Source organism: Malaclemys terrapin, chromosome 7, assembly GCF_027887155.1.
Source record: "Malaclemys terrapin pileata isolate rMalTer1 chromosome 7, rMalTer1.hap1, whole genome shotgun sequence".
Lineage (NCBI taxonomy): Eukaryota > Metazoa > Chordata > Testudines > Emydidae > Malaclemys > Malaclemys terrapin.
In genome coordinates this window covers 85,493,170-85,508,759 of record NC_071511.1, presented here as the reverse complement: position 1 = coordinate 85,508,759, position 15,590 = coordinate 85,493,170, and the positions used below count along the sequence as shown (strand labels likewise).

Genomic DNA, 15,590 nt, shown 5'->3' with positions numbered 1-15,590 from the left:
AAAATTGGGCAATCACTTTATTACTGTGATCAACTTCCCAGCTATATTTTTTTCTTTTTATTGGAATTACGTGAGATGGACTCACAGGGGAATGTCATGATTTGTACTTGTAACTTCTCCTAGTGGTGTCCACTGAAGTGGCGAGTATCTATGTTCTAATTGTATTGGTCTGTGGAGAGGCTCCCGGTCCTTGAAATGCAAGAGAGCAGCTCCTTCTGCCAGGGAAGCCTCTTTCTCATTGTTTTCTTCAGGACAAATTTTCCAGGCAGTGTGCAGTACACTAATGGTTTGTTTTGGGGCTTCCCCCAGGTGATAGTGTATGTGGAAGATGTAAACGATGAGGTGCCTGTGTTTACCCAACGGCAGTATAACCGTCTGGGGCTGCGAGAGACTGCAGGGATTGGAACTTCTGTCGCAGTTGTCCGGGCAACAGATCGAGACACAGGTAAGGAGGTTGTGGTGAGCTGCAAAAATCTGCCACCACTGCTCCCCAGCCTCTTGTGGGATCACACCATCTGTCTCTGGTTGTGTGAGTGAATTCTTGCCTCTCCTTCCCCACTCTTGGTATGGGAGTGCAAAGGATGCAGATTAGTGCCTGAAATAACATAGAGAGCTTAGGGAGACTCAAGCCTGCAGCCGCTGACCTGTCCAGTTCCTCTGATTTGGGGTTCTTTTACTCCAGACAGCAGGGGCCAGTCCATCGATAGATGGACATTTAGTCATTGCTTTGTCCCAAGCCTTCTCAGGGAAGGGAGGAGGTCTGTCATACCATCTCATTAGTACCTTTGGGCAGCTTAGAGGAAAAATCACTAAAATAGTAAAAGAAATGATAAAACCAGCTGTGCTGTGAGTGGGGTTAACCTGTCTTGGCTTAAAGTGCTTCAGCTAATTCAGATTAAGATGGAACATTACATTCTGGGACTCGGGCTGCACCTCCATATTAGATATAAGAATATCTGTAACCTCTTCCATTTTAAGTAGATTAGGGGCACCCCTCAGGCTTTCAGCAAGTTGACCTGCTGGGCAAAGTTAGGGGTCCTGTGGTCTTGTCTGCTTCTCTGTGAAGTCCAGTCTAACTCTGATCATTTGTTCCTCCCCCAGGGAATGGAGGTCTGGTGAATTATAAAATCCTGACTGGCTCTGAGGGGAAGTTTGAAATTGATGAGAGCACTGGCCTCATCACCACCATCGACTACCTGGACTATGAGACAAAAACCAGTTACCTGATGAATGTCTCTGCCACAGACCAGGCACCCCCCAACAACCAAGGTTTCTGCAGCGTCTATGTCAGCCTGTTGAATGAACTGGATGAGGCTGTGCAGTTCTCAAACCTCACCTATGAGGCAGTGATTACAGAGAACATCCCCACAGGCTCGGAGGTGTTGCGCGTCCTGGCACGCTCCATTGACAACCTGAACCAGATCACCTACAAGTTTGATCCCAACACCAATGCTCAGGCACTGTCCCTGTTCAAGATCAATGGAATCACTGTACGTAGCTAACAATGGCCAATCCGGCCAAGGCTTTAGGTGCTTGAACAGTAAGCACGACATGGGTATTCACAATCTTTGTGGTTGTTTGTCCCTGGTAGGGTGTCATCACAGTCAAAGGCCAGGTGGATCGAGAGAAGGGGGATTTCTACACTTTAACAGTAGTGGCAGATGATGGGGGACCAAAGGTTGACTCTACTGTGGTGAGTGGATTTTAGCTGTTTTTGCAGTAGTCCTTTATCCTAGGCTTGGTACAAGCCAAACAAGAGCTGACTACATGAGAACATCCTTTTATTTCTCTTGTTTGGGAGGGAATACCCCAGCCAACCATCACTCACCTCTTCTTTTGAAGGGTTGTCTTTTGTTTCTTACTTCTGACCTGCTTAATCTTGATCCACCTCCCCGGGATGCAGCTGCCCTGCTGGGAGGACAGACTACAGTGGCCTCCTCAGAGGCTTGCAACTTCAGCTCCCTAAGGAGCTAGTGCTCTAGTAGTTTTGCAGCTCACAATCTCACCTCTCTACCTCCCCAAGGGCCAGGTGAATCCCCACTGCAATATGCCTGGTCTGCATCCACCCAGGTACTTTCAGATGTGCATTTTCTGCTAAACATGAATCATTTTTGTGGCCGTGCCCCTTCTCTAACAGTGCTAAGACTTGGGGCTCTGCTGTGGCAGCATCATGCCCACCACACCACCATAATTGGGGTCTCCACCATGCCAGCACAGTGCTCACCACGCTTCCAAGAGTTTCCCCCATACCAACAGAATGCCCACATTATAAGGATGGTCACAGAACCTTCTTTTTTTCCCCTTTTCTCTTTGCACGTGCCTTCCTCTCTCTCTTCCTGTCAGCGCTCTGCAGTGCTATCTCCTGAACTGCTAACTCATGGGTTGTATGGTGAGGTGATTGTTAACCTGAAGTTTCCTTGAATAACCTCCATGAGGTCTCTTGGTTGGGTCCTAGGCATATGGTCTTGATCCCACTCCTAAACTAAGCACTGCACTCTTGCCAAGCCCTCCAGAAAATTAGTGAGTGCAAGAGCCCTGTATTATAGGGTCATGTATATAAACATGGGGTGTGGTGGTTTAATTTCTACATAAGAGAGTGCTGGGCTTTTCAAAAAAAGGAACTATTTAGCATTTGGAGGAGATTACTCACCAGATTAAAACAATTTTCAGGTAGGTAAAATTTGGGGTCTAAAATATTTGATAGTGTAACTGTGTGGTTGACACTCCTTCCTGAATACCCCCACTGTCCTTGGGGTTGCAAAGATTTATGATTTGCAAGCAACTTGTAGGTCATATACGCTACAACGCCTAACACAAAAGGTCAGCTAAGGATTGGAACTACAGGTCAGGTCCTTGGTGTAAAGGTAATGAAGTTATGCTGATTTACACTAGCTGAGGATCTGACCTAGAGATTTTAACTCCTCATTTTCTTCTTTTTGTTTTAAATCAGACACTGAATATCATTTGAGGATTGTATGCTGTGGTTTAAAGGACTCCAATAGCTTGAATTTTGGTACATTTGTTGCCTTTAAAAATGATGTCTGCTCAGGCAATTGATACTGGCCTCCAGCAGTCAGGGTGTCAGCTTCTTTTCTCTCTAGACACGCTCATGGTAATTTCTGGGTTAATTCTGTAGTCCGAAGATTGAGGTTTTAGAGCAAGTGGCCAGGGTTGGGGTGAAGCGAATTACCCATGGAATGTTCAGTGGTTTGCAGAAAGTGTTGGGGGTTGGGGGGGGGGGTGCGGTCGGTTTTCACACTGATAAAATAATCTGAATTTTGATAGAAGTGTTTGCCTTTCTCCTCGGGGGTCCTGCCTCCACATCACAAAGCTGCTCAACAAAAAGGAACCTCGCACAGCGCAATCTGCCTGGCAGTCCCTGCTCAGGAGAGGTTCCAAGATGGAATAGCAATTGGGTGCTCTGGGCGTGGATTAAGGTGCACTGGCAAAGCTATGGAGGGGAAGTTTGCACAGCACCTGCCTGCACTGTTCTGGTTCCACCAACCTCCCCTTCCCTAGCCTTTCTAAAGCACTTAGCTCATACCATGTTTTTAAAAGAGAAGGGAAAAATTTGTTAACTGTATTTGTTTCTTTTTTTTTTTTTCCTATTCTGCTTCCCTCCAACAGAAGGTAAGAGTGTTTGTTCCTAGTTCTGTATGCCTCCCTTCCTTCCTCCTGCCTGCCTTCCTCTCTGATAGTCACTGCATAGATAGCTGTGCAAAACTTGTGTCTGGTCCTGAATAGGGGGCAGCTCCAGGAGAACTGGGCACCACACAGAGTGATAGCATCTACTCTATCCTTTAACAGGTACAGCATGTACTCCCAGTGCCCCTGCGCAGCTCCACCTGCCAAGGCTGGGGTGGAGAGGAGCTAGAGCCTTGGCCCTTTCGACTCCACTCCTGTGAGGTTTCTAGGACTGCTTCTGGTACTCGAGTTCCCCAGTCCTTGTGCTTTGGGAATTCAAGGACTGTGATCAATCCTGGCCTCTGTGCAGAGGGTGGGGGAGGCCCTTTGAACCCTCTTTACTCTTCCCCCACCCTTGCAGCCTCGACTTTGCTGTCTCCTGACTCATGAGTACTCAGCAACACAGCCTTCATGTTCGCTTCACCTGGGTTTTTTGTTGGAGTATTTTAAAAAACACATCTGGGGCCGGATTCTCAGCTGGTATAAATCATCATAGCTGCATTGAAGTCCAGGAACTCTCCTGATTTCTACCAGCTGAGCAATCTGGCCCCTCTGTGGCCATCCAAGTAGGTGTACAAGGAAGGTAAATTAAGTTTACTAAAGGGTCTGGAAAGAAGGTAAGCCAGCTTCCAAGAAACATACCCTCCCTTGTGTAGTGGGAGCTTGCCTCAGCAGCTGCAGATTTTCTTCTTGAGCCGACTGGGTTTTCCCCTCTCCTGCCTTCTTTTTTAGCTATAACAATAACAGTCACCCAAACTCAAAAAAACCCCACAGGTTTCCTCCAGGACGTGATCACATTGACTAGCTCTGCACCTGGGGACTGTTAGCACCCATAAATAGAGCCTCAGGAACAAAACTGTTCTTCCTCTCTTTCTCTCCAATTATATATAGTGTCTAAGTTTTTAATTTTGAACATGATGACAGCATTTCCTCTGGCTAGTCACAGAAGAGGCTGTCGCTTGTCTCCTCTTTGAGTTGTTGACCACAGCTAAGCAACATCTGTATCTAACACTTCTCTTTCCTGCTGATGTTGCTACTACTGTTGTGTCTTAGTGCTGCATCTATAAATATGAATGCTGAATCACAACTGATTTTATTTATGGAGCTTTGTGTATTAGGTTTCTCTGTATCCATCCCTCCTGTCTCTCTGCATTGCTGTTTACCTGACACAGCTGAATGGTACACAGATTGCAGCTTAGGCATGGAACCCATCTGTCCATAGAATTGTGGCTCTATCTTGTGTGGACCAGGGTATCATCCCCTCTAACTGGGAAGAAATGTATCCATTATCCCAGGAAGAAACTCTGGGCTTGTTCACACCCAAAACTTCCCCAGGTTGCAGCAGTTTAGTTAAACGGATGCAAACTTCTGTGTGAACACTCAGGCCAGCTTATAAATGGCTTATGTCAATTTAGTCTATATCAAATCCTTCCCAGTGTAAATGAAATCAAAATAAACCAGTGCAAGCTTGTGTGTAGACAAGGCCTATGAATTCTCATGAGTTTAACAGCAAAGGCCTGGGCCTGCACAATACTAGCAGAGCATCCCCTGCTGGGATGGGTCTATACAATTTCTAATTAGCCAGTTAAAACTGAGAGCTCTGAGTGGAGGGGACCCCCTCAAGTGCCACACTGTCTTCCCCCTGTCACGCCAGCCTTCACCCCTCCCTTGTCTACCTTACGTGCATATGCAGAAGATTCATGCATTATATGTTATAAGGCCAGAAGGGACCAGCATAATCTTCTATTTTGACCTCCAGTATAACACAGGCCATAGGACTTCCCTCAATTAATTCCTGTTTGAATTAGACATCTTCAGTAAGTTTGAAGGAGTTAGTGCAGCAGCCTTTCAACACTTGAGACCTTGGACTCAAAAAGTAAAATGAGCGCCATGGGTCCCATCCTTACCCCTAGCGGAGCGGACATTTGTCCATACTCCTAAACAACAGTAATATTTTCATGGTTGTTAATCCCTTCTCAGGTGAGTCCCTGAACTGCACCAGCTCCCTCAGTAAGTCAAGCTTGAAATCCATCAGCAGCACCACGTGAGGAAGGATTGCATAGGGCCTGCAGTCAGTGCGTCTGTCCCTCCCTTCCAGGAGCTCTCAAATGCACTTAACACTAACTGCATGCCAAAGATTGTGAAAAGGGGGAGTCCCCAGCCACTCAGCAGGGCCTGGGTTTCCACGCCTTTCATTGAAATCTATGGTTCTTCTGACATTGTCAGCACATCTGGTGAGATTTAATACAATGGGATTGGAAGGCAACACTGGAACGCCAGCTTATGATCTTTAAGATACTCCTCACATATCTCAGTTTCACCCGAAAGGCTATCCCATCCAGCACGGTTGCCTTCAGGAAAATTATCAAGAGCCATGCTCCTGATAAAGCCTCTTGTTAATCTCTGCACTCATGTTCAACAGGTAACAATCACCGTTCTGGATGAGAATGACAACAGCCCACAGTTTGACATCACCTCTGATTCTGCGGTGAGCGTAGCAGAGGACAGTGCCATTGGGAGGCGAATTGCGGTAGTCTTGGCCAGAGACCCAGATGCAGGAAGCAACGGGCAGGTACCAATGCTTATGCAGCTACAAACTATACTGGGACCTACAGAAAGGAAGATGGGTGAGCGGGTGGGGTGGAGGAGGCAGATTTTGCTTATTCCAATTTATGAGGGAATATTTCCATTCAAGCTATGAGGCACTGTGAGCTACTGGTCTGAGCACATGACTGACAGATAGGAACTCCTGAATTCAGATACATGCTTTGACAATGACTCAGGCCCAACAGTGGAACAAGCTTCATGAAGAAAGGGGGAGGATGGAGTTCCTAATTTATACCTCAGCATGTCTGCTTCCTGCACACCTTGCCCATATTTCCAAAGAGCTAAACCTTTTTATGGCAATCCTACAAGACCCCATTAGTGTTTCTCAAGCCAGATTTATCTAGAACCTCTTCAGCAAGCTCCTTTCCAGCTACTCCCTGCTCTGGGTCTCTAAGATCAGGGTACTGAACTCAGACCCTTATGAACGCGAACACCATAATCTTTGGCAATGGGGCTGCTCTTTAGTGTGGGACGGATAGTGCCAAAAACACTAATGGTAGGGGCTGCTTTGGTGACTGTGAAGGGTGTCAGAGGAAGGACATATTAAGCGTTCCCCTCAGAACCAAGATGCTGTGATAGCTGCCATGTGCAACAGTGGGCCTGAAAATGTGTGTGTCTGGGGGGGGAGTGGGGAGATGTTGTTTTTTCTATCCTCACAGTGGACAGCAGGGAATTTCTATCAAAATTAAAACAGGAAGCTCTGTCCACTTTGTTACTTCCTTTAATCTGCTGGAACAATTAACTAGATGCTGTGAGATTCCAGTGAGTTTCTTACTCAAAATTAATCAACCTAATCCTTTGCAGTGTATTTCCAGAGTAACTCTGCTGAATTCAGATGTTACTTCCCATTTACCACATTCTAAGCCTATTGAAGTCAGAGAGTTCCTTTCTTGAGACTGAGGTCTTCCAAGGCGTGACCATCTTTCTTTTGTGTTTGGAAAGCATATAGCACACACTAGGTGCTACTGCTAATAAATAAATAAAGTATTTATTCTTATAATTATAAAATAATATCAATTTGGTCCTGTGTCTATATGCCTCAGTGACAGCCTCAATTATGCAGAAACCTGGAACATCTGTTCAAACAGAGTAGAGATGAGCAAATCAATTCACATGGAATAAGAACGTTCTCAAATTGAGAACTCTCACAACGTCTGAACTGGAACCTGGATTGGCGTTAGACATTTGGTTAATGTTTCTAAGAGCTATTTTTCTGAACTCTTTCAGGTTCCCACGCGAAACCAGCAGAACATGTACAAAATAGAGAGAGAGAGAGAGAGAGAGAGAGAGACAGACTGTTGTGTTAGATTTTCAGCACAAGGGCAAGCAGGAGCCAGGTTTAATAAGAACTAGTCACTTTGTAATGACTGTTTCTCTCTCCCTTTTCTTTCCCCTTCCCTAACCTCACTGCTCCTCACTTCCCCTCACTTCCCATTATTTATTTCCTTCTTGCAGGTGACCTTTTCTCTGACATCAGGAAATATAGGTAACATCTTTGAGATCCGCACCAGCAACAATACCTATGGAGAGGTGTTTGTGAGAAGGCCATTGGATAGAGAACTGCTGGATCACTACACCTTAAAGGTAACCTGGAGTTTTCCACCATCTTAGCTGCATTTTCTGCAATATGCACCATTCACTGGACAAGGCAAACAGTCAAGATACAGAAACTCATTACCCATCTAGATGGTCCAAATGTTGCCTTTAATGAGTGAAGTTTGACTGCCTGTAGTTTCTGACTGTCATTCATGTGATGCTGCAGTGATGCTGCAGCTGTGGCTGGTTGTACAAATCATTGGAAAATTTTCCACACCAAAAATATGATAGTTTCCCTGCATGTGCTGCTTATTTTATGCAAAGTATTACACATCTGTGTGTGTGTGTGTGTGTGTGTGTGTAATGACACAATGCTGTGCATTGCTGAATAGATGGTGGTACAGCATATATTTTGATTGTCACAAAATTGGCTGGTTTGTAATATTATATAGTTATGTACAGCTCAGTATTTTAACAGCTGGCGCTCCAGGTAGAGGTGCAAAATTGTACCACAGCAGCAATGTTAACATCCTATTCTAGTTTGTATGGGTTCTTATAATGTGCATATCATCACAATATCTGAGTGCCTTACAGTGCATTAAGAAATGACATCTGTCACATGTTTGTTCTCTCATCCTCTCCCCAGGTGATAGCCACGGTTCCTCTGCTTGGAGCTAGCTAGAGAGGGCTGTACATTAGAAACAAAAATATATAGACACATTTGATAGCCTTACAAGGTGATTCTCCAAGTATTTTAAGGAGCACCATCATGTAAAAGGGGAATCAAAGGGGGAGAAATGGTGTTTCGGTGCTTTTTTTTTTTATGCTAAACAGAGACAGCTGCAAAGGTTTGTTGGAGCAATGGAAGAAGAGTTCTTAAAAATCATATAATTTTAAAAATTCAGTTTCTTTTTAATTGGTTACACTGTTTTTATTGCTCTTAGATTTTGTTAAAACTTTTTCTTTTAATGCAAAACTTAAATTTTGGATCTGACCTTTGGGCAGTGCCTATTTATGGAATATTTTTTGGTTTCGTGGCACTATAGGTGTCTTTTTTTTCAATGAGATTTGACCAAAAAAAAAAGCTTCTGCCCAGATGTAACCATTATGCTTCACTGCAGATCCAGGCATCTGACAGCGGAGTCCCGCCTCGGAGAAAAGAGCACACCCTAAGAGTTAATATCCTGGATGTCAACGATAACCCACCAATCATTGGGAATCCCTTTGGATACAATGTTAGTGTTAATGAGGTAAGCATTTCTGCTGCCTTATATAACAGAGTCTCCCCCCCCCCCCCAAATGAAACATGCCTGCACACAGGACCCGCTGCAGCGCTGTATGCTGATTTCCTGGGAATCCAGCCTAGGGGCTGTAAAGCCAGTGGATCTTCTCACTGGGGAATATTGTCAGTATCAGTAGGATTCCTCAGTGGTATAGAGCCAGCTGCATGGCTCTGCTACCTCTCTTGCAGCCCTCAGCATAGGTACTTATCAGAGGAGGCATGACCCAAGCACAATGCACTCTTCTTGTTCTTGGCTAATGGACAGCTCCACAGGGAGCCGTTGGGGGCAGCATAAATTATAGAGCAGTCTCTGGGGTGGCTCTAACTTACCACAGGGACTTGTCCAGTCCCTAGCCACCTATAGGATCCAGGAGGCAAAAGGTGGCCCGCAGCCCTCTTCACCCCTCTCAGGTGTCATTCTGAGCTTGGACCTAGCCTGGAATCGGACTCTCAGACTCTTGTCCCAGTGTATGCTGAGATCCGTGCTGATCTGCCAAAAGGGACCATGTTTTCAAACAATTTCCTCCGGAAAACAGCACACCAATTCCTGATTCCTCTGAACAAGAGACATGGATAACTTCATTTGGAACAAAATTCTTTGGAGGATGTTTTAAACCCATTGTCCTGCTCATTAAGTGGAATCATACAACTGCCAGGAAAAACTGAATGACCTAACGGGCTGATGAAACTTCCAGAAAATCACATGTAATTAAAGAGAATTGCCTCCCCAGAATATGAATTGCTATTGGGAAACAGTCTCTGAAAGTTTGGTAATTAAGCAATAAAACGCAACCAAGCAGGAAAAAGGAAACTTATTTCCTAAGAACTGGAGTATCCTAATGTGATTATGAAAAATAAAATACGAATAATGTGTGTGTAGCCTGTGACACCTTGTTATAGCTGCATGGTGTATCTAATTTATAGCTTTGAATTAAACATAATCGTTTATCCGAACACTCTTCTCTATTTAATTTGTATCTGAATCATTTGTACCACTGGCCCTGGGAAATCAGCTGCTTGGCTTTGCCTTTTGTTTGGCTTGAGCTACCCTAGAAGAGTTACCCATTGCTGACAACAGGCTCAACATCTGTTCAGCTGCACATGGCTTCAGGGCAAGCATGGGCCAGAGCAAAATGTGTTCAGTGCTATTCCAGCCAACTGAAGCCATTTTGTGTGATTGGTGGGACGCGCCTGGGCAGTCCCATGGGCACTGTCCTTACAGGCTGGTTTGTTTTGTAAATGGCTCAAGTTATGAAATGACACAATGTGAAATTTCATTTTAAAAGTTATTTTTTAGTTAGAGTCGTACAAAGTTGAGGATTTGTAACAAGGTACGAAGCCTTTCCTTGCCAGCTCAGCGGTTTAACTCTCAGCTGAACAGATAGTGGCAAAATGTGGTTTCCATCTGACAGCTCTTCAGGTCTGTATGAAATGAGCTGGTGGTCGTGGTCTCGCTTCCTACACTGGAAAAACCACAATCACGAGTGGCAGTAAAGTAATTATCACCTTTGCTGGCATGTCTCAGCAGCATTCCTGGATTGATCTGGTAACTGAACTAATATTTCAGCCCTAGAGATAATCCTTGCAAGTTGAGGTTGAAGCACATAGGCAGAGTGATGTGGGGAGAACTGTACTTCACCTGTTCATGCTCTATCTTCCCCAGAGAGCTTTGATCTCCAGGCCTGGTAGGTACCATGGAAAAATATTGAGAACATTGTCCAATTTCCCTCAAGCTGACTCTCTGTTTGTCAAGTTTTCACCTAGCGTAGAGCTGTACAGCTTAGGTACCTGGAGATTTACAATGAAAATGCTGGAAGGAGTCTTACCCCATTCACTGTGTTGGTGGGTACTGCTGAGAGTTGTTTCGCTGTGAACCTTTTTGTTCAGATGAGTCTGTGCCGGAAGCTGACTTTTCTTTCTTTCCATTCTCTTTCCCCCCATGGATCTCCAGAATGTTGGTGGAGGCACCGCTGTGGCTCAGGTGCGAGCAACCGACAGGGACGTTGGGCTCAACAGCGTCCTTTCCTACTACATCACCCAGGGGAATGAAGATCTCATCTTCCGCATGGACCGAGTCACTGGGGAAATCGCCACCCGCCCATCCCCTCCAGACCGTGAGCAGCAGAGGTTCTACCGGCTGGTTGTCACCGTGGAGGATGAGGGCAACCCATCCCTTTCAGTAAGTGCTGGTGGAGGGGCTCTTACAATTGTGTATGGAAATGCACTTGGAATTGATTGGGAAGTGCTGTTTGTTCACGAGGTTACCCCTGAGAAACTGTATGGGTAAGAGGGTGCATATCTGTATCCAGCGCTGAAAACAGGAGCTTATTTTGTGGATATTGATCAGTGTGGGTAAATACAAGTTTAAGTGTAAATAGTTCCTCCTCCCTAATAGCTGGCTACCCCTAATAGCCCACAGCGCACCCACTTCATGGTGGTTATTTTCATTTCCGCGATTTACCCAGTCAATAAACAGGGAGTTAAAGCATTCAGTAAAGATTCACCTCACCAGTAGTGATATGCATATTAGAACTCAAACCTGAAGCAAAATGAGGTCTCCCTCCTACGCAGTCCTGAGTCACAACAGCCTTTTGCTTCCTGTATGTATGACTATTAGAGAAGGGGTGGAGTGGGGGGGGGGGGCGAGTTGACATTAGTATTCAAGCTCAGGATCTGCCAAATGAGCCATCTGACTCAGCGACCCCAAAAGCCCTCTGGGTGTCCTTTCTGGAGAAGCACAGTGATGAACCTCTTGACAAAGGTAAATGCTTTCTGCACTGTATTTGCAGTGGGGAGTTTCAGCTCATCTCATCTCAGGCAGAGCAGCAGTTCTCTGTGTGTGGCCAGAGTCCTCATGTAAGTTACTCCTCATGTGGAGCTTTCAAAACCGAATCTACTGAGTACTGTCAGCACACAGCTGCAACATCATCATTCAGTCTCCCAGCATACCCTGGTGTTGCTGCTTTTTACCTTTTATAAATCTGTTCTGGCATGGTTCCAGAATAAGCCTTGAATTGTTTACCTCCTCCTTGTGAGTACTAAAAACACAAGCAAAGTCCCCGGTGTGCCAGCCACTACAGGGGTCATCCTGCTCCACAAGCACAGTTTGTGCTCTGTCAGACATGCAGGGCTCCGTCTACCCAGAGCTTTTAGTCTTGCTTGTCTCCACTGTGCAGAACCACTAGGGACAGGAGTGGGCATTGGACTCTCTTAAAAAACATATAGTTTGTCTGCCTCACAGACTGCAACACATAACTCAGAATCAGTAACCCAGCAGCTGACAGCCATGGTCTATTAGCAGAACTATCCTAATGCCATTTTGTTCATCAGTCTCATTTCTGCTTGGTAGTAGGAAGCAAGTTTCCAAGTTTGGAGACCACCATAAGCCGTGAGAATCAACAGCAGAAGAGAGTTAAGAACCATGTTATTTTATTTATTTCAGTTTAGACATACAGGGTATTTCCCTACCTCCAGGTGCTTGTACGGTGGTTAAAATACACGCAGAATAATAATCATCCTGATGCAAATTAATATACATTAGGTTTCCCAAGCTATCATAACTCCTACCCAGGAGGCACTCTCTAAAGGATTAACACACACCAGCTGTGGTTATTCTACATGCGAAGTCATATTTTTACATTCCAGTGTCCAGATTGTTGCAGAATGTTTGCATGTCATTCTCATACCTGTCCATTTCCAGCACATATATAAGAGTACTCATTGGTGGCTAATTCCATTTGTTTCTAGCAAAAGAGAGGCTGCCAGGTTGTGGGAATCAAGAAAATATACTACCAGTGACAAATTTTAAATCCCAAAGCCACTTTTACCATTTGCAGTACCTTAGCTTTTGATTGGTGCATGACAAGTTGTATATTTGTATGTGTGTGTGTGTGCGCCCCTGTATCTGATACTTTCCCCTTGTGGAAGAAACGTTAGATGAGCCCAGATTGTTAGACCACAATATCAAATGTGTTAGAACAAAGGCCAAATACTCGCCTATTATTTCAGCTGTTCCCCATGGCCATAAACTCCCTTTCCCATATATGAACATATAGCAAGACAATCAATCAAAGAGGCTCAACAAATGTATCCTATTTACGGCCCCAACAGATGTATTCTATATACCCCTAAAAGGGAATTTAAAAATTCCCTAGGTCAGCAGAATGTATGCACGTTAAGTCATTTGTTACTGGGTATAAAAAGGCTTGCTCTACGCTTGTAAGGTGTGCTCCTCCCTCTGGCATGAGTCGAGGGGGACACCCGCTCAGCTGACTGATCAATAAAGAACTTGAAGCCGTCTTCTCGACTCCCGTGCCTCCTTGGGGTAATTGGGCAGCTCCAGGGGGAAACGAGCCCATTTGGCTAACAAATGGACATACTAAGACACATTGATAAACTAATATTTGTCAATGGGAAATAAAAAAATATTATTTTGCTATAAATATTTTCACTTTCCTTCCTTCCCTGGACCTGATCCTTAAGAGTGGGCTCTGTCACATGGTATCTCTTCCTCTGGCTGATCACTCTGGTTTTTAGATGTTTATACTGAATTCATTCACTTAGACACTTTTAGTAAACAAGTATTCTTCAGGATCACACCTTCAAACCCACAGAGAAAAACTAACAAGCTTCTTTCTTTCTGTGGCCCCATCTCCTGTTATCTCATACCATCTCTCGCAGGTATTTGTGAAACTCTTGGAGGTGCAGAAGCCTGTTCTACTTTTGGAGGAAATGTTGCAACAAGCATGAACATTGTGAGTTTGCAACACTTGCACCATGACTTGCATTTAGACCAGCTTTCGATCCCAGGCATTTGACAAGTCTGTCTATCTATCAAACCCATTGCTAATGAGGGTTGTATCAAGTGGTTGCAATGTCTGAAAAAGGTTGTTAGCTGAAGTTCAGCTGAATCTGCACTTTCTTCACAAAGGGTACAGGATGCCTAAAGCACTGGATGCCAAAGCACAGTGACTATGTTGGGCCCTGTGGGATAGATGCTTCAGGAGTCCCAGAATGCACTGGTACAAGCATTTATAACGAGGAATGCTGTGCATGGAGGTAGCAAAACAGTTCTGGCAGAAACGGTGTTGCTATGGGGATGTGCTAAGGACAAGTAAGACAACAAATTATTTCACACGGGAAGGGCTTCCCAGGACACACCCAAGGACAATAGTCACAGCAGCCATCCCTCTCTTTGACTAGCATTGGATGATGATTTTGACTGGTGACCCTAGGGCATGGGACAGCAGTGGCCTTAATTTAACCTCTCTGAAAGCATAAAAAAATAGAAATAAAAAGTTCTTGTGAGGCTGAGGATCTGCCTGCTTGAGTTTTCATTCTCTGCCCAACCCCTATACCAAGGTGGGCAAACTACGGCCCACAGGCCACATCCAGCCACAAGACTGTCCTGCCTGGCCCTTGAGTTCCCGGCCAAGGAAGCTAACCCCGGCCCCTCCCCGGCTGTCCCCCTCCCCTGCAGCCTCAGCTTGCTGCACTGCCAGCGCTCTGGCCCGCCGCTCCTGCCGGGCAGCGCGGCAGCGTGGCTGGCTCCGGCCGGGCAGTGGGGCTGCAAGCTCCTGCTTCTCTGAGTGGCATGGTAAAGGGGTGGGGAGCAGGGGGATTGGATAAGGGGCAGAGGGTCCTGGGGGGCAGCCAGGGGACAGAAAGCAGGGGGCGGTTGGCTGGGACGGAGCAGTCAGGGGATGGGGAGCAGAGGGGGTTGGATAGGCATGGGAGTCCCGGGGGGGGGGCCTGTCAGGGGGCAGGGGTGTGGATAGGGTTTGGGGCAGTCAGGGGACAGGGAACAGGGGTTGGGATCCCGGGGGCGGTTAGGGGTAGGGGGTCCTGGGAGGGGACAGTCAGGGGACAAGGAGCGGGGGTGGTGGGGTTGAATGGGTCGGAGGTTCTCAGGGGGGCAGTCAGGGAGCAGGAAGTGGGTGGGGGTGGATGGGGGGGCAAGGCTGTTTGGGGAGGCACAGCCTTCCCTACCTGACCCTCCATACCATTTCGCAACCCTGATGTGGCCCTTGGGCCAAAAAGTTTGCCCACCCCTGCCCTACACCCTTTCCTGGTCAAGTCAGAGATAAAATAATAGGTGGAGCTGTACTTCTTTCACTTTTCATTTCGGTAGCTTCAATTTCAGAAGCCAACTTGCAGTAAGTCTCCAGTGAATCTGGTTTAGAATCTTGGCGTGGAACATAGTAACCCTGTTCAGGCAACAAAGTAAAGCACCTTGTGGATCCGAGTCAGATGATTTGTGTGTGGATGGTCGGGGGTTTGGACTAAAACTGAGTCTGAGCCCAGGTTTACAATGCAATGTAGACATACCTGTAGAGGCCTGGGACTGGGATAGTAAACATCGCTGCAAGACATAGTGGATAGCTAGAGCTGTTGCATGTAACCAATTTTTCCCCTTCTTTATTTCTCATTTGCCCCCTTTCTATTTGCAAGTGCATTGTTTGTTCCCATGGGGATGGTGGTG

The 15,590-nt window shown here is 45.9% G+C and overlaps 1 protein-coding gene across 1 annotated transcript in view; it reads left to right on the top strand.

The window, feature by feature from the left end:
* CDH23 (cadherin related 23) overlaps window positions 1-15,590 on the top strand; it is a 516,293-nt gene that overhangs the window by 390,110 nt on the left and 110,593 nt on the right. Inside the window, exons 30-36 of the mRNA XM_054034015.1 lie at window positions 310-445; window positions 1,102-1,490; window positions 1,592-1,693; window positions 6,107-6,256; window positions 7,747-7,875; window positions 8,949-9,077; window positions 11,061-11,288. Coding sequence (XP_053889990.1) covers window positions 310-445; window positions 1,102-1,490; window positions 1,592-1,693; window positions 6,107-6,256; window positions 7,747-7,875; window positions 8,949-9,077; window positions 11,061-11,288 — 1,263 coding nt within the window. The remainder of the gene's footprint in view (window positions 1-309; window positions 446-1,101; window positions 1,491-1,591; window positions 1,694-6,106; window positions 6,257-7,746; window positions 7,876-8,948; window positions 9,078-11,060; window positions 11,289-15,590) is intronic.